At 40.8% G+C, this 22,280-nt stretch overlaps 2 protein-coding genes across 3 annotated transcripts in view; one reads left to right on the top strand and one right to left on the bottom strand.

Moving 5' to 3' along the window:
- On the top strand, positions 1-9,038 carry NOL7 (nucleolar protein 7). 2 transcript variants are annotated; one of them, XM_020798614.3, is made up of 8 exons: positions 1-270; positions 987-1,047; positions 4,939-4,997; positions 5,489-5,523; positions 5,860-5,932; positions 7,241-7,362; positions 7,450-7,527; positions 8,770-9,038. In XM_020798614.3, exons 1-8 carry the CDS (start codon positions 65-67, stop codon positions 8,835-8,837), a joined length of 702 nt encoding a protein of 233 aa, XP_020654273.3. In that variant the 5' UTR covers positions 1-64; the 3' UTR covers positions 8,838-9,038. The 2 variants fall into 2 exon arrangements, with proteins under 2 accessions (XP_020654273.3, XP_020654272.3); XM_020798613.3 differs by having other exon boundaries at positions 5,486-5,523.
- A 743-nt stretch (positions 9,039-9,781) lies between these two features.
- RANBP9 (RAN binding protein 9) overlaps positions 9,782-22,280 on the bottom strand; it is a 48,205-nt gene continuing 35,706 nt past the window's right edge. The window contains exons 10-14 of the mRNA XM_020798612.3: positions 21,739-21,886; positions 20,148-20,269; positions 14,468-14,619; positions 11,488-11,599; positions 9,782-10,733 (exon numbers count right to left, since the gene is read on the bottom strand). Of these exons, the coding sequence (XP_020654271.3) occupies positions 10,603-10,733; positions 11,488-11,599; positions 14,468-14,619; positions 20,148-20,269; positions 21,739-21,886 (665 nt within the window). The 3' untranslated portion in view covers positions 9,782-10,602. The remainder of the gene's footprint in view (positions 10,734-11,487; positions 11,600-14,467; positions 14,620-20,147; positions 20,270-21,738; positions 21,887-22,280) is intronic.

The following is a 22,280-nucleotide window of genomic DNA, read 5'->3' as shown; positions in this document are numbered from 1 at the left end:
GCGGCCTCCGCCATGCACTTCCGGGTCACGGGAAGAGAGGTCAGTCGGAAGGGGAACGAGAAAGATGGTGGCGCGGAGGACGCGGGCGGCGGCCAAGGCCGACGAAGCTGCCGCAGGAGGAGGAGAAGGCGAAGCGGTGCCCGCCGCCGTTTCTTCTTCAGAAGGCGAGGAAGCGGGCGGCGACGAGGAGGCGCCCGAGGAAGTGACCTTCGAAAGCGCGCGGGTGGCCGCGGAGGAAGCGCACCGGTCGGCGGGGGAGCGCGCCCGCCGGTATAACTTCTCCCTTGTCCCTCTCTTGGCTCGGCTTCCCTGAGGGAACGGCCCGCGGCGGCGGTTTGGCCTCTTGGGGGCCCGGCCTTTGCTGACCCTGGGGGAGGGGGTGGTGGCGGTGGCCGCAGCCGCAAAGGTTGCCAACCGTGGCCCCCACCTGGAGACAGCAGGTCTGCCTCCCGGGGTTGATGGCCGGCGGTTCTGGGGTTTAAACAGTCCCGAGGCCGTCCTGAGGAGGGAGTTCAGAAGAGGGGCCGCGGAAGGCTAAGCGCCCCAAAAAGCAATCTGTGGCCGAGGAAGGGAGTGAACTCCGTTCAAAGGAATAAAGGCGGGAAGGCGACGTTTTATTTTCGTTGCCCTTTTTGTAAGTAAGAAGTGCCGCTGAGCAGAAGTGAAGCAAACTGGGGATGGGGGGGAACCGAAGGGAAAGCGGGGGCAGCCTAGGTTTGCGACTTGAAACATCCCAAAGCGTTAGAAGTAACTGGCCAGATTCTTCTCTGGCAACGCCATAGTTGAAATGCTGACCCCCCCCCCAAAAAAAAAACCTCATCCGGATTTGTCCAGCGTAATTGCAGGTTCAGCAGGAAGAAAACATTCTCCATTCCTGTGTTAACTACATTGTATTTCAGTTTGTATGTAGAGAGCGCTTTGCACACGGACTTATTATTGGCTACAAGCAATTACCTGTTGATCTCTCTGCTTTTTTGCTTTCTTAGAGAAAAGGCTATCTTGAAAGAAAAGAGACGGCAAAGAGAAGAACTATTTAAGGAACAAAAGGTAGTAACTTGTGCGTCCTTTCTCTGGATTTTGAGGTGGCTTTTGAGCAGGATAGGAATAATTTTCTCTTGGACTTCCAGTCCAAGCTATCTTGGACTTACGTTTCCAGTAGCCCTAGCCAGTGTAACTATTGGTAGGCAGTCATGAGAGTAATTGGCCCCAAACAACTGAGAACCAAAGGTTCCTCGCTCCTACTTTAGAAAGTGTATTTGGACATGTTCCAGATTGCTGTACTGCCTTTGAATGTGCCATCAAGTCAATTCTGACTTATGCGACCCTTCTCAGGGTTTCCTCAACAGACAGCACTCAGAAGTGGTTTACCATTCCCTTCTTTCTAGGGCACTTTTGGAACTGTGCAGCATACCCAAGACCACCCAGGCTGGCCCGCTCTTCCAAGATGCTCTGTGGGGAATTGAATTCCCAACCTCTGGCGTCACAGCCAGATAACTAAACCGCTGAGCTAATTAAACTGAGACGATCGCTTCGTAAATATATAGTCCCAAAGAATTATTTTAGTTCAGATTGGATTTGTCTTCAGTGTGGAAGGGATTGTCACTCTCGAATAGGCCTCCTCAGCCACACTAGATGCTGTTCCAAGTCCCCCATACAGAGCACGTTACCATAGTCTTTCGAGACTGAAGGATGACTAACGGTGGTGTGAAAAAAGTAAGCTGCTTAGTAAAATGAAAATGTGCACACCAGTTTTTCTGATTTTTCCAAACCTTAAAGAACATTGAAAAATGAAATATGATTCTTATGCAGGCTTGGTTTGAACACAGTAAGCAAAAAATAATAATTGTTTTTTCCTACTCTGGTCAGCATTACTAATATGGCATTGATCCCGATATAAAACAGCATGAACTGCCACCCAATTACAGGCACCCTACAGTTTCTACTGTTGTCCATAAGAGGTTCCAGCTTCAACCTGGGCATGGTAAAAAAAAATGACAAGTCCTGTGGCATCTTGTAGACTATATGCCACTGGTTTTCAGTTCAACCTGGAAGTGATTTGTATCCTATTCTTGTATTTATATAAATTTTATTTTCCTTGAATTTGATCCAGAACACATTTAAATTAAAAGAAATAATAAATATCTTTTTTGCCCTATCACAAGACTTCTTTGAGACTTAATATAGGACCTCCTAAATCCTGAGCAGTAACCTTGCAAGCAGGCAATACCAGCCAAATTAGGACTTTAGTTGGTACTGTATTTCAGCCAAATTCCAAATGATGCTTCCAGTTCCAACTTAAAATGTTATTAGATGCCAGTATGTAGTCTCCTAAAAGTTCATAAATTTTCTAGTAAAAGTACATTTGGGAGTTGAGTGATGGCAACTGGACTTCTTCCTTATTAGGCTGAAACATTTTGCTACTCATCCAAGCAGCTTCTTTAGTCTGAGGAGAGTCAGTAGGAGACCCCTGATATATCTTCCTTGGTTTCACATCTCCCTAATCTGAATAGGGTTGTTAGATGGACAAAGGGCGACGGGTGAGTAAAAATTCCACCTCTGCACTCCTTCTCCACCTATTCTCGTGGGTCGTCAGCAAGTGAACTCGACAAGGATGATGGGACAGATGATAGCGGAGGACACAAAGGACAAATGGATGAAAAATCTCTCAGACAGGGAACTCACTCGGTCAGAGAGGGAGATCTTAGTCAAAGGTCTAAATGTTGTCATGACACCCAAACAGATTCTGGTTATGGACTTCATTACAGCCACAGAATTGGCTATCCACAACAATCTACCAGTAACAGAAGCTGAACAACTCCAGATAGAAGTTTCTGCAACACTTCCCAGCACTCAACTGCCACCATCCAACCTCACCAGACAGGAAAGAAGTCCTCCGACATCCCTCAGCAGGGATGAGACTATCACAAAACTGCCTATGGACAAAGGAAGATGCACTGTCGTCCTCAACACTGGATTACCATAGAAAACTAAGATCACACATAAGAGAAACTGAAGAGGGACCCACCAACATTTACAGGAAAAAAGTGATAGGATGCCTGAATCACTTGGAAAAGGACCACGACATTGACAGGGTGACCTACCACGTGTTGTATCCTGAAGAGCTCCCCTTGGCCGCCCTTATGGACTTCCCAAGATACACAAGGCAGAAGCCACCCTTAGACTCAGCAGCAGCAGCATAAACTCAGTAACGTACAACATTGCTGAAAACCTGTCCACTGTCTTAGCACCATTGGTTGGACACTTGGGCCACCACATTCACAACTCAGAAGAGTTTGAATCCAAAGACAGGAAAAATGAAAATAAATACCGACAGGACCATGGTATCATTTCATGTCACATCCCTCTCCATCAGCATTCCCATCTCCGATGCCCTAACAACTGTAAAAAGGAGACTGGAAGAAGACAGCACCCTCTCCACCAGAAGCAGCCTCAACTAAGACCAGACTTGCCTGCTCCTAGACCTGTGTCTGAGCACCACTTACTTCACCTACAGAGGTGACTTTTACAGACAGAAGCATGGCTGTGCCATGGGTTCTCTGCTGTCGCCCATTGTTGCCAACCTATGCATGGAAGAAGTGGAAAATAAGGCACTAAACACATTCCAGGGGATGACTCCAACCCATTGGTGAAGATCAAGATTCAGGAAGTGCAGGCTTTCAGAGACCGTATAAACACAGTGGACCCAAATATCAAGTTCACCAGGGAAGACGCCAAAGATAACCTGCTGGCTTTCCTGGATTGTGCAGTCATCATAGGATCCAATGGCAGTTTAGGAATAGAAATCTACAGAAAACCTACATTCACTGATCATTACCTGTGGTTTGACTCATCACCCATTGCAACACAAACTGGGGTCGTTGGGACACTAAACCACAGAGCAAGAAGCATCCCCACCTCCACAGAAGCCAAGAAGAAGGAAGACAGACATCTGAAGGCAGCCCTTAAGGCCTGTGGATATCCAAGATGGGCCTTTAACAAGGCAATGTCCCAACCCAGCAGGACAATGGAATAGTCTGAGACCCAGAACCAACGGAAGAACCTGCTCATTCCTTACATGGTGGTTGTGTCTGAAAAGCTTAAAAGGATTTTTGGTGAATACCACATACCTGTGTACTTCAGACCCACAAACACACTGAGGCAGAGACTTATCCTCCCAAAAGACCAGACAGCAAAACACAACAGGAGTAATATAGCATATGCGGTCCAAAGCAAAGAGGAATTTTTGGAGCTCTACATTGGAGAAACCAAACAGCCACTAAACAGGAGAATGGCCCGGTGCAAGAGGGGTATCAGCTCAGGATGACAATCAGCAGTGTTCTTTTGTTTGAAGCATAGTGGACACTCATTTGATGACTAAGGTATACTTATTTTGGACTGAGAAGATAGATGGTTTGAGAGGGGTCAGGGAGGCCATACATGTGTACATAGAAAATCCCTCACTTAGCAGGGGTAGAGGCCTTAGATACAGTCTGTCTCCTATTTATCATGCTGCCCTTTCATCCATCTCCAGAAAGATCAGGACTGCACACACACCAGAACGACCACTGTTAACGACGCATGACAGTGGGTGGAGAAGGACTGCGGAGGTGATATTTTCACTCACCCCCAGTCCTTTGCCTATATAACGAGCCTATTCAGACCATGAAACCAACGTGGAGAATATATCGGGGATCTCCTACCAGCTTTCCTCAGACTGAAGAAGCTACTTGAATGAGTAGTGAAACGTTGCAACCTAATAAGAAGTCCAGTTGCCATGATTCAACTTCCAGATAACCACACCTGAATGATTGAGAATCTTCACAGATAATTTCCAGTAAAAGATGAATTGTACAATTACTGTGATGCTGTCAGATTTGTAGATAAGTAATTATTCTCTTCAAGTAATCTTGATTTGCAGAAATTTTCCAATTTTTTTAGAAAAGAAAGCTGCTTCCTGAAAATGTGTTAGAGGAGTTGGCTTCATCCACACAGGAAAGGTAAGTAAAATAGGTTTCAGAGCACAAACTGGCACTCCCAGCTTTAGTTTGATTAAAGTGTAAGGTGCCTTTGGTGGTACCCTATATACAGTGCTAAACGATGACCCCGCTGTACAACGAATCCGCAGGACAGTGACTTTTTTGCGATCGCTATAGCAATCGCAAAACGATGTTCCTATGGGAGATTTTTGTTTGACGATTAGGTCCGTGCTTCGCGAACCGTTTGTTCACAAGACAACAATGTTTTCTGGCTCCGCAAAATGGCTGCCCTGTGTTTTCTGGACCCATGCTTCGCAGGGCAGCCATTTTAACAGCTGATCGGCCCTCGGAAAATGACTTTCCCTATGGGCAATCTTCGCTGGACGACAAGCTAATTTCCCCATTGGAACGCATTAAATGGGTTTCATGCATATTAGCATGCCACCGTTATATATATGAATAAGTTGATTTACTGAATGTCTTCCTAAATACAGCTTTCCTTTCCTTAGCAGAAACCAGCCATGTGACACACCTGAAAATGATAAGTGTAAGATTTTCTTATGTTACCATTATTGTATTGCTTTTGTCGTTTCGTAAGTATTGCCTGCTAGGCAATACAGTGAACTAATTTACTGACCATTAATACTAGAGGTCTTACATTTTTAATTCTGTCTGGTTGAGAGTTTGGTATGTGATATTTTACTGCTCATTATTCACATTTTCATAATCTTAAATTTACTGCACTAGAAGATTTTTTACAAACAGTATAGAATACTCCTGGCATCTATTTTATAAAGATTTAAAACATGTATTTTCCCCTTTGCCTTCTCTGGTTGTAATTATGAAGATAAAACGTCTTAAACCTACCAAATTTTTCTTACAGCACAGGATGTTGAGGGTGAGTCTGAAACTGAACATACAAAGGAAGATGAAGAAGAAGAAACAGTAGCTACTAGGTATAGCTTAACAATTTTTATTTAGTACAGCTTTTCTCAACCTTTTTTCAACCATGGCTGTAAACTATGAAAGAAATATAGGCCAAATCAAGATTATATAAGTTGCAAAATGAACCTTATAAGGTGTTGTGTGGAGAATTGTTTCCAGTCTGTGTCTGCCTTCAAATATTCCAGGGCCTCCTGGGGGGCCATATGGCCCCCATTGAAAATGGCTGAATTAGTCTGTTGTGTCACGATTTACCTTACAGAGCCATTCAGACTAAAAAGTTATAATTTTTAGACATTATGACTTATGACTGAAAATATAGTAAACAAATATTAACAAATGCTTATATCCTATTTCATAGCCTCAAGGAACTCACAATATAGTTAAAGAACTAACAGGGTACCTAGTGAACAGTACTGTATTAAGTATGGTGAGGTCTCTATTGAGATGTAGAGCAAGGAGACAAATTTACTTACAAGGAGAGAAATTTTTCTTTTAGAAACAATGTCTGTAAGCATAGTAGCTTGACATTGTGCCACAACCGTCGGATACCCATGGCCACATATATACCATGCATGTGGAAGCACCTATTTACATCAGAGGTGTACAACTAATGTTTCCACATGTCAGATTACAATTGTTCTAATTGATCACTGATAGCTGATGAGCCTTGTGGCGCAGTGGTTAAGCTGGTGTACTGCGGCCAAAACTGTTCTCATGACCCAGGGTTCAATCCCAGGTAGCCGGCTCAAGGTTGACTCAGCCTTCTGTCGTTCCCAGGTCAGTAAAAATGAGTACCCAGTTCACTGGGGGGGAGGGGAATGTGTAGCCTGCATAATTAATTTGTAAACCACCCAGAGAGTGCTTGAAGTGCTATGGGGTGGTATATAAGCAACACGCTTTGCTTTGATGTGGCCATCTGGAGGATGATAAGTTGCTCATGCTCAGTTTCATAAATGGCATCTCCATGTTGGCATGAAGGCAAAAGCCTTCTCATAACCCCACATTATTACAAAGCTGGCCTGTGTGAGGTGCCACGATGTATGAATATTTGAAATTGTTTTAAGTGGTAGTAAGCCTGTGTCCAGTACAGAGTAACTTCTGGACTAGAAGCTCACATTGCAAATTGAAAGGATTAATTACAACTCTGAACATGAGTGAAAATGTTTCAGAAATCATGACATGTTAAATTAATAGGAAAATTAAAATATTTGATCCAATTTAGGAAAGTTGGAAATGGTTTAACTAAACTGTTTCTGTTTCAGTAAGACAAGACACAATACAAGCTACTATGTCTCTTCTAATTTCTGTTTTATTGTTAGGCTCCAAGAAAACTATATGGCTGTGAGGTTAAAGGATCGGGATTTAACCAACAAGCAACAGCAAGGAGCTAAAAACTTTGTACAGAGACTCCTATATGGAGCTGGCTCCAACCGAACTACTGGTAATGGGATTTTTCTTTGAATCATTTATAGTACATATAGATTTTGCTGCATGCATACTTTGACTAAATTGCTATTTGTCTTTTCAGCAAATCAGTATTTTTCTGTTGAAAACAAGAAAAGGGCAGTTAAAAAAGCAGCAGTCCAGTTTGTGAGTAATTCCTGGGGTAAGTGTTACTCTTTTTGTGTGTTGATGCAAGGAGGGCTCCTTGGTCCACACGGCAAAGTTCTGTCAGGAAAATAATAGCAACATTTGTGAAGTAATTCATTGTGCTCTGCCCTTAAGTTCAGACTTGGACATGAATGACCTTGGGTTCATTCATTCATGTCTCATTCAGACGTTAGTGACAATCTGTTTGTGTTCATTCCAAGTTATAAAAATCCTATTTATTTTAGGCTACAGATCAACTGAATGGTAAACAATTTTTTTTAGAAGCTGGCAATTTAGTCAAAAGCCTGTTGAGTCTCTAAGTATTTATGTCAAACCTTTTCCCCCTCTAATAAGTTTTTCCATGTGCTTCTTAAAAAGCATGTGGTTAAATGTTAATGGAAGCATAAGTAGCAAAATGTGTTAACAACATGTAGGTGTTTTTGTTTTTCACGCCTAATGATGAACCATTTAGGGGAATTCTGTGTCAGATTACTGTCTTAAGGTGGCTTGGTTGTGGTTCATTAAGAGTGTTGGTTGGAACAAGTTTGTTTCAGTGGTGGGGTTATATTGTAATTGGTGGCTGAATAAATTTCTAGCCAGAGGTAGTACTGCTAAATATGTATAGTGCTTTAGTGCCCACAGCACCTCATACTCTAAAGAATAAACTGCTCTCAATAAATACTGTCACAGCATTGCACATGAGAAACCAAGGCTCCTGAGGATAGTGGTTTGACAAACAGCCATTTAATGTTAGTAGTTGCAACATGAAGTGATAGAGTCTTGGCCCAAGACTATGCTACTTTTCTTAGGTTTTGATCTCTCGCGTAGATAATTATATATTTATTTATATACCATGTTCTTCCTCCTCATAGGGGACCTAAGGTGGCTCACCACAGATAAAACAATAAAACACAGTTAACTAGACTCACAATATATTTGTATAGTAATCTTCAGTCTGAATTCCAATTTTCATATAAAATTCTTATTAAAAAACTTAAATGAATGCTTGGAATGTGGAAAACTAAGATTGTAGTAAATTTAATTACTTCCCAAAAAGTAAAAATCTTATCATTTTCAGTGAGTTGTGACAGCAGAGAGTAGTCAGAAAGCTTCCACAGAAAGTTGCTACTTTAGTGGCTAATCATGGCAAGGTTTTTATAGCGACAGCAATGGGTGGTTAGACCCTCAAAATGGACATTTGTGGCTTGAACTGTTGACCTTTCAAGTGCACTTGGAAATGACTGCCTTTCCCCCCCAGGTAAAACGAAGAAACAAAAAGCTAAGCGATTCACAAAGCACTGGGTGTCATCAAAAATAACCCCATGAAACCTTGACTGCATTTTGTTATGGAACATAATAATAAAAATTTAATTATTGTTTTTATATTATGCAAAACTGTTTAGGTGATTTTTCTTATAACTGTATATATACGTTACACTCTTATAGGATACTGCATGTGCTCCTTCTAGATAATATGTTGTCATTTCAGCTATACATCCTAATTAAATATTATTGTGTGCCCCTCAACTCTTTGAGTATTCTTCCTTCTTTTGTTGAATGTCCGACTGCCAGATGGGCTTCTCCAGTGGGTAATAATTTCTTCTGTGTCACTGAAAGGCTGTGTGAACATGAATCAGAGGCTGGCAACATGATGCCTTCCAGCTATTTTGTATTTCAACTCTGAGATATCCTAGTCAGACATTATCTGGTAGGGTATCAGATTGCCTTGTAAACACAGCATCCAACAAATGGGGTAAAAGGAAGGACAACTGCTACAACACATGGGGGGGTAGAAAACAATAGCTGGATTTTAGATGTTGTGCAGTAATAAAGCACAATTGCATTTTTTATTCTACGTACTGTATAGAGGATGTTGAGAGTTAGTGTGGTGTAATGGGCAGAGTACTGGATTAAGACACATGAGATCTAATCTGCTTAGCTATGGAAACTCATGGGAGGGCACCTTTCACGCCTTAAAACCCTTAGAAAGACTGCCATAAGTCTAAACAGACTTGATGGCACATAACAATTTCTTTTCTTTAGCATGTGCACATGGAACTCTATCTGAACCTCTGGAAACCTCAGTAACCCATCATTTCAAGCAAAGGGCTTTCTTCCTCTTTCATCCAACTCACAAAACAAACCCCAGTACTAGATGTAACATGATGTTTCAATGCATGGCACTTTCTACACAGCAGTGAAATCTAACTGCATACACAGAAGTTCATGTACTAATGTTCAAGACAACACATACAAAGGTAGCCATCCTACCATATGTAGAAGTATTTAATGACTGATTAATGATGGTATCACTACATTTTATTGCAATAGAGTACTCATTTAAGCACTTTTAAAAATGCAGGGTGTACAAAGATTAAATTAAGACTGAAACTGACTAAATATTTGGTTTTTATATAAATAGGCCATAACCACACTGTGTTGACATATAATACTGTTATAATACAACAGTTAAACAGGTGAGTCTACAACGTAGGTTGTCTGCAGTTAAACAGGAAACAGAGTTGAAAAGACCATGTTAAAACAAAAACCACTAGGAAACAGGTTGAGATTGTAAGTAGCGACAAACATATTCACTCAGCTCCTGAGTATTTCAAGTTTTACAGTACACATTAAAAATAGTTCTTCCCATCAATACTATACAGCCAGACTGTCAGGTACTTATGCATTTTGCAAATTACACTGATTGATCTATGTAATAATGGGGGTGAAAGTTGGCAAATTATCCTGCTTGAAATTTACATCACCCACATACTAACACATCCACAACATTATCTATTTTGCCCTGCCTTTCAGGAAGGCAGGACATTTTTGGTTTTTTGGAACAATTCAAGGGTTTGTCAATTTGATGTTTACTGATGATATTTGACTCTGGTTAAAGGTGGAAAATTTCTCCTAACAGTAGTTTAGAAAATCATTTGCGTCATGCTGTAAACTAGGAAGCAATGTAAAGCAACAGACCTGTCCATAGTACATAATTTTTAAAAAATCTGAACTCCAGTTGGCAGAGCCGGTCTACTTTCATGTTGAATATATGCCACATTATACACCTTGGTTGTCATCTTATGCATGGCTAGTGTAGATAATCTTCCACTGTGGCAAATGCACAGGATCCAATTCCTGACCGGGCCATCAGTCCTAGGCATTGTGAAGCTTGTCCCATTGCAAGAGCAAGTGGAGGCTGCTTTGGTAGATTGTGTGTCTCTGAAAAGATTAAACAATGCACAATTATGTTATACTTTAAATACTTTATTTTACAATTATGCTTTCAAGAAAAGCATGGCCTCTGAAGTTATTGCATTGGAATTTAATGAAATTCTTTCAATGTTCCAGCTGGTGAAATTAAACTATTGGACTTTTGTGTACAAGAATCACATATACATATATTATCATTACAGTTCAGTGGTTTATGTAAGTAAATACGTTCCTGAGCACTTTGGAGGGTTTACTTATATCATTGCCCTTTCTCTGTTCACCTGGTATAGTCAATATGTTGGAAAATCTTTAGTTTAATTTTTTTTCAAAGTTGAAATAATCTGTGCCACACGCACTTTTCCACCCTGGCTGACACTAGTTGACAGGCTTTGGATACAGCAGTGGCAACACAAGAGATCTCTTATCACGCAGAAGGCAAAATATCTCTGCCTGTGGTGACCAAACATTAATTTGTTTTCACAGTAAGTATTAAAGCCAGGCAAAGATTGATACTTACTGGTTAAGATTCTTGCAATTTTAAGAGATCATGTGGAAAAAGCTCAACTTCAGTAACAGGTTTGTTGATGGAATTTACAAATGCCCCAAATCAGTTGCAAAAGAGGGCATAATTTACACAATGCTGCTGACATTTTCATTCTTTCTATGCCACAAAATGTTAATATTAAACTACCATATACAGCATGTCATAATCTGCCTATAGCTTAATTAAAAATATATATGCAGTATAATGATTAAGTCTTACCTAGTATTGCACTGTTGAGGACTGAACACACAGGCTCTCTCTGAATGGGGTCCAGCTGGTTTCCTACTGGACTGCTCCAGGGATCTGAATATGCAAGTAGACTGAATGCATCCTGTTGAGAAATCCAATGTTCCATTTTATCATCACCAGCATTCCACAGTTCCACCCAATTAAAATGATCTAAGGATGCTTTCTGTCTTGCTCAAAATAATATAAAAACACATGGTAACTGTACCTTACTGCTGAAATACTTTTAAAATGTTGCTAACACAATTAAGAATGAGCAGGATTCAATAAGGGATGTTACTGGCTAAGCAGTGGAATCTAGTTGAGAGCAATATACCGTGGACATAAAATGTTTATACACCCTTGTTAAAATGTCAGGTGTCTGTGATGTAAAAAATTGAGACAAAGATAAATCATTTCAGAACTTTTTCCCACCTTTAATGAGACCTATGAATTGTACAACTCAGTTTAACAACAAACTGAAATCTTTTAGGTGGAGGAAAGTAAAAATAAAAAACTGAAATAATATGGTTGCATCTGTGTGCATACCCTTAAACTAATACTTTGTCAAAGCACCTTTTGATTTTATTACAGTGTTCAGCCTTTTTTTGTATGAATCTATCAGTATGGCACATCTTGACTTGGAAAGATTTGCCCACTCTTCTTTGCAAAAACGTTCTAAATCTGTCAGATTGCAAGGGCATCTCCTGTGCACAGCCCTCTTCAGATCAGCCCACAGATATTCAATCAAATTCAGGTCTGGGCTCTGGCTGGGCCATTCCAAAACATTAATCTTCTGGTAAAGACATTCCTTTGTTTATTTGGATATATGCTTTGGGTCGTCATGCTGAAAGATGAGGTTCCTCCTCATGTTCAGCTTTCTAGCAGAAGCCTGAAGGTTTTATGCCAGTATTGACTGGTATTTGGAATTGTTCACAATTCTCTCTACCTTGACTAAAGTCCCTGTCCCAGCTGAAGAAAAACAGCCCCAAAGCATGATGCTGCCACCACCATGCTTCACTGTGGGTATGGTGTTCTTTTGGTGATGTGCAGTGTTGTTTTTGCACCAAACCTATCTTTTGGAATTAGGGTTGAAAAGTTCAACCTTGGTTTCATCAGACCATAACATTTTTTCCCCACATGCCTTTGGGAGAATTCAGATGTGTTTTTGCAAACTTTAGCCAGGCTTGGATGTTTTTCTTTGTAAGTAAAGGCTTCCGTCTGGCCACTCTACCCCATAGCCCAGACATCTGAAGAAAACGGGAGATTGTTGTCAAATGTACCACACAGCCAGTACTTGCCAGATATTCCTGCAGCTCCTGTAGGCCTCTTGGCAGCCTCCCTGACCAATTTTCTTCTAATCGTTCAATCAATTTTGCAGGGAACGTCCAGTTCTTGGAACTGTCACTGTTGTACCATACAGTATTTTCTCCACTTGATGATGACTGCCTTCACTGTGTTCCATGGTATATCTAATGCCTTGGAATTTTTTTGTACCCTTCTCCTGACAATTAGATCCCTCTAATACTTTGGAAGATCTCTGCGGACCATGGATTCTGCTGTAGGATGTGACTAAGAAAATGTCAGGAAAGACCTACTAGCACAGTTGATCTTTATTTGAGATTCCTCAGAGGCACTTCAAATGATGGCAGGAGTGTACTGACTCCTACATGACAAGAGTTTGAATGTGATTGCTCACTGCTGAAAACATGTACAGTGGTGCCTCGCAAGACGAGCACTCCGTTTTACGACGAAATTGCATTATGACACATTTTTTGCGATCGCAAGTGATTGCAAAACGATGTTTCCTATGGGGGAATTTCACTTTGCGATGATCGGTTCCCTGCTTCGGGAACCGATTCTCGCAAGACGATGATTTTCCTACAGCTGATTGGTGGTTTCAAAATGGCTGCCGGGTTAAAAAAATGGCTCCCCGCTCTTTTCTGGAATGGATTCCTCACTGCACGGGCAGTGAAAATGACCGCGCTATGGAGGATCTTCGCTGGACGGTGAGTTTCAAGCCCATAGGAATGCATTAATCGGGTTTTAATGCGTTTCTATGGGCTTTTTAATTTCGATTTACGATGTTTTCGTTCTACAGCAATTTCGCTGGAACAAATTAACATCGTAATGCGAGGCATCACTGTACTGTACATCCCCAGTTATAAGAGGGTATGCACACAGATGCAACCATATTATTTCAGTTTTTTATTTTTACTTTCCTCCACCTAAAAAAATTCAATTTGTTCTAACTGTTGTTTCCTATCCCACTTATAGGTTTCTCCCATTTCTTTAAGGACTTGCCATAGTTTGCTGTGGTCCATAGTCAATGAAGCAGAAGTAGATGTTTTCTGGAACTCTCTGGAATTTCTCCATAATCTAGCGCATGTTAGCAATTTGGTCCCTAGTTCCTCTGCCACTTCGAAATCCAGCTTGTACTTCTGGGAGTTCTCGGTCCACATACTGCTAAAGCCTGCCTTGTAGGATTTTGAGCACAACCTTGCTAGCGTGGGAAATGAGTGCAATTGTACGGTAATTGGAGCATTCTTTGGCACTGCCCTTCTTTGGGATTGGAATGTAGACTGATCTTTTCCAGTCCTCTGGCCACTGTTGAGTTTTCCAAACTTGCTGGCATATTGAATGTAGCAAGTCTAGGGGTAACCCCCCCAAAACTATCAAAAGCCCCCCCCCAGGAACAAATTCTCTTGTCTTGTTTGGATTCAGTTTGAGTCTGTATCGATGTGATATGTTACCTCACAAGCCCACATGTTACTCGCAAGCCATTTTAACTTACTATCTCACACACTACACCAGAACACAGAGTTCTAACTCCTGTCCTCTGAAGATGCCGGCCACAGAGACTGGCAAAACATTAGGGAGAAAAAACTTCAGAACATGGCCAAGCAACCCAAAAAACCTACAACAACCATTGGATCCCAGCCGTGAAAGCCTTCGAGAATACATTTTAACTTACTTTGAGCATTTTCTTATTTGCAGTGTTTTTGCCACATTCTCTCCTTAGCTGTTCGCTCATAGCTTGCAATTCTCTGCCAAAGTGAATCATTCTTTCAATGGCTGCTTGGCTGCCTCCACACAGCTGACGTCTTAACTGACTGGAGTCAACCTCTGTAAAAACAAGGTACCTTTAGTAATGCAACACAGTACCAAGAGTGCACTATGTTTTGACTAAATATTGACTAATTCAAATAGTCAAGAGAAAAGCAGCAGAACAAATTTGAAGTTATTTACTACTTTAATTTACATACTACTTTTCACATTTCAGAATGAAAGAGCAGCACACAAGAAAGACTTTCACCATGAACATACTCTTCTGTTTTATGTGGTTTTCTATTGGTTTTATCATAACAACACAATTCCCTCATTCACAGTAAAACAAAAAGTTAACAGCACAAGACAAAAGGCAGAGAAAAATATTCTTTGAAAGTATAGGATGTAGAATGCTTAAAATGACCTCGGATTACACAATTCCCAGCAGAAAATAATTTTGGCTCCCTCAGCGGGAGAGACAGAGCTTCATTACTGCAACTAACTACAACCAGCATTCTGTACAAATCTCCTTCAAGAATGCACCAAAAACATAAAATACAAAAACAAAGATGACACACTTCACTGTGAATAAATCCCATTTAACTCACTTATTTTTGAGTAGACCTGTGTTAAGACTGCACTGGGTCATAGAATCATGGAATAATTGAATGGGAAAGGGCCTGTAAGGTCATCGAGCCCAGCCCCCTGGCTCAGTGCTCTGGAGTCTTAACACACATGTACAAGGGCAGCAATTTGATGCATGATTTCCTAGCAAGAAGCCCCATTTAAAGACAAAGAGACAGATTTTCAAATAAGCATGTATACACGCACAATATAATACTAACTTTCACAACAGTAACAAGGAAGGTCCACTACCTAGAATTCAGAGTTAATTAGGCCGATTTAATGGATCCTGTACTCTGCCACCATGTTATGTTGCAAACTGTTTTTGAAATGTTCCCCTATGTTTAGCAACAACCATGAAAAACAAATCTAAAGCCACCCTTGGTTCACATAACTAGTTTCAGAACTCTTTGGGTGTTGGTTGTAGGCTCCATTGTAAACTGTACTGCTTAGAGTCTAAATCTGCTTATCAAAGATGTAGTAAGCTAACCATAAAATCACACATTTGATTCTAGGATTTGCTGGTGCAGGAAACAAGTACTTTAAATATGGTGTACTGGCTCCACTACCCATCACAATCCTGTGTTAATGTGGCAGACAGGTGTGGGTTTCAAAAAGCTGACAAGTTTGTCTGGAATTTTTGTGCAAGTGCATGAGTCCTACATCAGTATTCCTTCAGATATGACTCTTCCTTACCATCTCAGCTTCTATTCTGGAGGACCTAAAATAGTTTCTAAAAGCCTTTTAGCAACAAACAAGATGGAATCTTATGATAGATAAGACAGCTGCTTCTTTTTAAAACCCTGTTGTCTGTAATTTGATATACTCAGAATGTGACAACAGTATAAAAACAAAACAAATTCTAGAAGTAATCAATTCTTCTTAAACCAATGGACACTCACTATTTGTATGTTATCTGTTGGTCTTCCATTCCCCCCACCACCACTATTTCACCATTATTCTTGATCTAACATCAGAAGCTTGACAAACGTTTAAGAGAGAAAACTTGCTGAGAGAAAACTACTTCCTTTCTAAAGCGCTACAGGAGCGTATCTGAATGTTCACTTATGGATTTCTTTTTTAACTAAATAGTTGAAACAGTGCTGGGGGGAAGAAAAGCATTATAGGTTACAGACACTAACTAACATGCACACACTGCATATATTAAAAATAGCAGTGCTGGTGGGCACAGAAGAGCTATGTTAGCTTCTTCCAAGCTACAACTACAAAAGTGTGCAAAAAAGCAAATATGACCAGAGACCAGGGCAGGGAGCAAATAAGAAATGAGCTTCTTGCTGGCTGTTAACAGTTCTAAAGTACAGCTGCCAAGTCTCTTAAAAGTTCTCATCTTTACATAGCCTTTGAGTGTATCTCAAAAAAACAGCTTAACCAATACAATTCAAACACTATTTCCTGAATTCTTTTCACAGGGAGTTAGTTCTTGGTTGCTGTCACTTATCTGACCATTTATGTGAATCAAGCTGTTCTGTAAAGCTGGGTAAGGCTGTAAGACAAGAAAGACTTTGAGACTTTCATTAAAACCACAAAGGACTCAGCTCTACACTACCAGACTCTTACAGATACCAATAATTATTATGAAAATTCAGATATTTTACCACAGTTTTCCCTACTGGGGATAGGAAATGCTATTACTCTAAGCATCTGCCTATCCCAAGTCCCAGAAAAAAGGGGTTTGCTCTAAAATACCTCCTTGGTATTTTGAGCTCAGAATGCTGAGGAACAAATACTTTTTAAAAATTAACAAAAACAACAGTAGTTCTCATCCAGATGTTTGACAAACAAATTTAAGATTTAAAAAGTATTTCCATAAAATATTTTCATTAGGAGGACAGGTTACATACCTATAACTTTGGTTCTTTAAGCAGCCATCTGTGAATTCACACTAATGAGTTTTTTCTGCATCTATGCAGACATCCTCAGAACTTTCCAGAGGCTGACAGGTCATTAGTTCCCCCCCCCCCACCTAGTGTGCACACACCACCACCCAATAACTTTACCTCAGTTCTCTTGTCTGCCACTGAAATTAAACAGGCAGAGAGGGAAGGTTGGGTGAATTCACAGATGACCACTCAAAGAACTACAGTTACAAGTAAGTAACCTGTCCTCCTTCTTCATGATCTCTGTGATTCACACTAATGGGTGATTGACAAGGCCATTTACTGGCTAGTGAGATATCACACCAAAACTGATGATATAGCAGGGCAAAAAGAGGCACTGACCTTTGCCCTGACATCCAGTCTGAAAAGTTTTATGAATGTCATGGGCTGCTGCTTTACGTATCTCCTTTATCTGGACTCCCTTCAAGAAAGCCATAGAGGCAGCAACAGCTCTCATGGAGTGTCCTTTCAAAGAATCTGGCAGAGGTTTCTTTGCTACCTGATATGCTAGAGCAGTGGTCCCCAACCTTAGCCCTCCAAATGTTCTTGGACTTCAACTCCCAGAAATCCTGGCCAGCAGAGGTGGTGGTGAAGGCTTCTGGGAGCTGTAGTCTAAGAACACCTGGAGGGCCACGGTTGGACACCACTGTGCTAGAGTAACAGTACTAACCATCTGGACATCTGCTATGAGAATACTTGGCAAGATTTTCTATGACCTTGATAAGAAATAGATGTTTGTTTTGTGAAACTTTTTTGTCCTCAACAGATAAAAAGCTAATACTCTATGTAAGTCCAATGTGTGCAAAGATTTATCCAACTTATTAAGTGGGGATGGAATGAATGTTGGCAACACTAATGGTTAACTGATATGAAAATCTGAGATGATTTTAGGTAGAAAAAAAGTAATGTCAGTGAACAGTTTCTATATGAAACTTTAAAAATGGAGGATCATGACGTTAGGTATTTAGCTCACTTGCTGTTCTTGCTGGTGGGACTGCTACCAAGAATATAGTCTTGTATATCAAGAAGTATAAATCTGAAGTAACTGTGGGCTCAAATGGTGATTTAATGAGCTCGTGTCACAAAAAAGGAAAATGACCATTAAGTGTTGGCAGTTTGATATCAAAGTATTAGTTTTTTTAGTCCTTTCAAAAATCTCTTCAAAGCTGGATTTTTAAAATAATACAAGGCTGGAGAATCCTCTATTTGGTTAGCAATTATGGCTGTCAGACAAACTTTCAAAGAATGGCTTAAACCCTTCTCTTTTAAATGTAACAGGAATCTTAGACTACGATGTAATTTTGGAGGTTGATATTCCTCTCCCATTGAGTGAATACAAGAAGTGAGCTTTTCCCACTTACAAAACTATGTTTTTCTTGTCAGTGATTTTCTGAATTCCATAATAATTCTTTTTTTTGATGAATTCTCCATACAGTACTGTTAATTTCAACCTGTCAAGATCTGGATGGTAAGCTGTCTGTTTCTCTTGTGTTATGAGATCTGGGGTTATCAGCAGGTGCAGAATCTCTGAGCCATCTGGAAAAGCATTGCAAACCAAGGCTGACACGGCCACCAAGGTGTTACTAGAACTGCACTGGCCTTTTTTTACATAGCTTTACAATCGATTATTTTGTGAACCATTGGAAATTGGGTGGTGGTGGTGGTGAGATAGGTTAGTTCCTTGAACCAATGAATCAGAAATGCATGGACCAGGGAGGAATCCTTCCTCATGATCTTGCCCAAGAGCACTACCTTCTGCATTTTTGTTAGTCTCTGTGGCAAATAGATCTATAGTTGTGTGGCCCCAGTGGCTACATATTTCACTGAATATACAAGGTGACAACTCCCATTCATATATTTGCTTTATTTGTCAACTAAGGGAATCCTCTCTTTAGTCATCTCATCCATGTAGAATCAGAGCAAGCCCTCATATGGTGTTGGGGGTCAACATGTTCCCTCACAAATTGGGAGTCACCTGCTTTTTTTCTTGGTTCTTTAGGTCTCTGCTAATCTTGCTGAGCCTTGCTTTCTGACATTTGAGAGTTGTTCCCAATTAGGAGAATGACTGAAGTTTGAAGACACATGGTAAGAGTGCTGTGGGACTTTGTTCCCGTCTAAAACTGAACCCAAGCAATCCACGTCCCTCTTGCTCTTATAACTATGTCAATGTTTTAGAAGATGATGGACAAACTGCAACAGAAGACAGTTTGTTTCGTCTTTTATATCACTTTAGCTTTTTTGGCCTGGCTGATTTCAGGAATGGCTTTTTTTCTTCTTTTTTGGTACATCAGTTTCAATGTTGAAGTTTTAGACCCCACTTCTTTGTCTTGAGACTGCTGCAGTGATTTGGATGGTTGTGGCGCTGGTTCTTCCTGTGTATTGACAGGTGTTATGTCACTCTGTAGATGCTCCACAAGCATTTGTTTTGATGGTGTTGTGCAACTGAAGATAACCAATGTTAGCATTGATGTGTTTTGTAATAGAGTTCATGGTCTGTAATGTTTTTGCCAAACAATCTGGATTGTCTGTTTTTAATGGTAATCCGGGTAAATTTTTACAGATTTGGCAGGACTGACAATAAACACACTTTGTCCATCCACGAGAGGGAGTTTAAAAAGCCATGCTATAAACTACAGAGCTAATTTTATGATGAATATAACTTCTTTTTTTAGGGGGAAAAAGGGAGCTGAGATAAGTTGAAAAGGAAGAAAACTATTTACAATGAATATTATAAAATAGCAATTATGTAGAAAATTGGCTATGAAAGACTGCTGGATGTCTCCCCTGCAGCAGTCAAAAGGGAACTGAGGTAAAGCCTTTGGTCAGTGGTACACGCACACTAGGTGAGAAGTGCGGCTAATGGCTTCTTTTCAGGCTCTGGAAGGTTCTGAGATTTCTGCACAGGTACAGAAGGAACCCATTAGTGTGAATCACACAGATCACAAAAAAGAATTTTAAATTAAACAGAGCATCTGAGAGTTACAGCAATATCTAAAAACAGCATGTAAATTTCATTTGGAAATCATTACAAGCAAACAGAACAAAAACCAGTGACAATAAAATATAAGAAATATTGCTGCAGACCCATTTGTGTGTCACATTCTTCCATTTCATGATCATGTTTAGAACTACCATTTAGGAAACCATTGGATGACGTCTCTCCAACTCCATTGGAGTAGTGATCTGTTTCCATGTCTACATCATTACTGAGAAGAGGAAAAATGCACAATTAACTATGTAAAGATTTGGAACTGGATCTTATCTTTAAAGCGTGCTACATTCTCCAAGACAACTGTGGAGAGATACAAACATTCATTTTACTACACAGCCACATGTGATGACTACACTTGGGTGAGAGAACCAAGAGGTAGTCTTGATCTGTATCAGGTCTCTTACACATCATTGTGATATTACTACTGAAACATGAGAAAACTGGATGATCCTACTGGGAAATTTTGATTAATGGAAGCTTTAAAGCAGTGGTTCCCAACCTTTTCCCAACCGCAGATCAGTTGAGTGTGTGTGTGGTGCGCCCACAGGGGGGCGGAGCTCTCATGCACGCATGTGCACATTGCACTCAGGGTCCCCCCGCTTGCATGCATGTGCACAAGCGTGCTCACAGGAGTGGAATGTGCTTGCGCATGGCGGCGCTTGTGGGGGCCACCATGTGCGTGTGAGCACAGCACAAGCGCAGGGGTGGAACAAGATTACGCACATGCGCGCGACAGCGCTCACGGGGGTAGGAGATCTGTGTATGTGGGCCGGTCCTGGATAGGCCGCGAACCACTGCCGGGTCATGGAGGGGGGGCTGGGGACCTCTGCTTTAAAGGGTCCAGGGAAGCTTCAGGAGTCCTGTGGTCAAGCTGCATGCAGGAGCAGGGGTACCTTGCTTTTGGGGACCCACAGCTACTGCCTGTTCCTTGTTGGTGCCCATCCCCTTAACCTTACCAGTTGGAGGGCAGGCTACCTGTCTGCTCATATTGCTAAATGTAGTTCTAGGTCTACACACTTGGATTTGCTGGCACACACACGTTCCCCTGCTCCTGACGTACCAGCTGCCATCTCATTAGTCCCCACTGGCTGCCACCATGGGCAGGCAGGTGGCAAGAGACAGTCACCATTCAGTGACACATGTGAACTCTGTTGAGGCCTCCATCCTTTTCCAAGCATGTCATGTCCCGCAAACAGACCGGCATGAAGACCAAAACATGAGCTACTCAAATGCTCCAATCAAGACACCTTGTTTCTTAGGACTCTTAATATTTACAATTACAGTCTTATACATTATTAAAGGTTCCTTAGTATAGCCTGATCTTTTTATAAACAGGAATAAAGAGCAGGAATGGCCTTCCCTATTATTTCTGCTTACTAATGAAAACATATTCTTTTCTTTGCAGAATAGAAAGCAATGCTCTGACTGAAATGCAGTCACTTTACTTCTCTTAGGTCCAAGCCAGGTAATAATTCTATAATTCTGTTAAATGCATGCACTAAATATCTTCATACATTCAAACTAAAAGCAGAGAGGAAAGCAAGATTTCTAGCTTAACCCGTCATTTTGCCCATCAGTAAGGCATTATAGTCAACAACAACTGCCTATGCCTCAAAACCCAATACATAAACTGGAGGTGCTTGATAAGGAACAGTAGAATTAAAATAGATTTAATGTACTTACTTGGAGTAACTATTAACCTGCTGTGATCGTGTTACATTTAGATTATTAAGTTCTGGTACATTCAAACTGGTGGACTGATGTTTACTGTGACAGTAAGACTGATGCATTTTGTTTGATATCACTCCATTACTGCAACTACTTTCAAAACCTAAAATCAAATACGTAAAATGTTAAAAATCAGTATATTTGCTTATTTTGAATATTCATAACCCTGTACAACTTGTGCATGTGTAACTGTGCATGCTAAGTTTCAGAACAGTCCAGCTTCAGTCATAAGACACTTGATGGTGCAGCTTGAAGGAGGAACCTGTTCCTACAATACCCCTTCAGGCAAACAAGAAGTACAAGCAAGCTGTCCAGTAACAGCAGGCAGACTAGAGTGGGTGAAATGAAGGGACCCTTCCTTTTGCCTCCTGAACAGCTACTGTATTTTTCCATGTACAAGACGCTACTTTTTCCTAAAATCATTACATTAAAAATTGAGGGGCATCTTATAAACAGAAGGAAGCTGAGAAGAGAATAAAACGGCCCATACCTTGCCT

The sequence above is a fragment of the Pogona vitticeps genome, chromosome 4, assembly GCF_051106095.1.
Source record: "Pogona vitticeps strain Pit_001003342236 chromosome 4, PviZW2.1, whole genome shotgun sequence".
Taxonomy (NCBI): Eukaryota; Metazoa; Chordata; class Lepidosauria; order Squamata; family Agamidae; genus Pogona; species Pogona vitticeps.
This window is presented reverse-complemented; position numbering and strand designations above follow the sequence as displayed.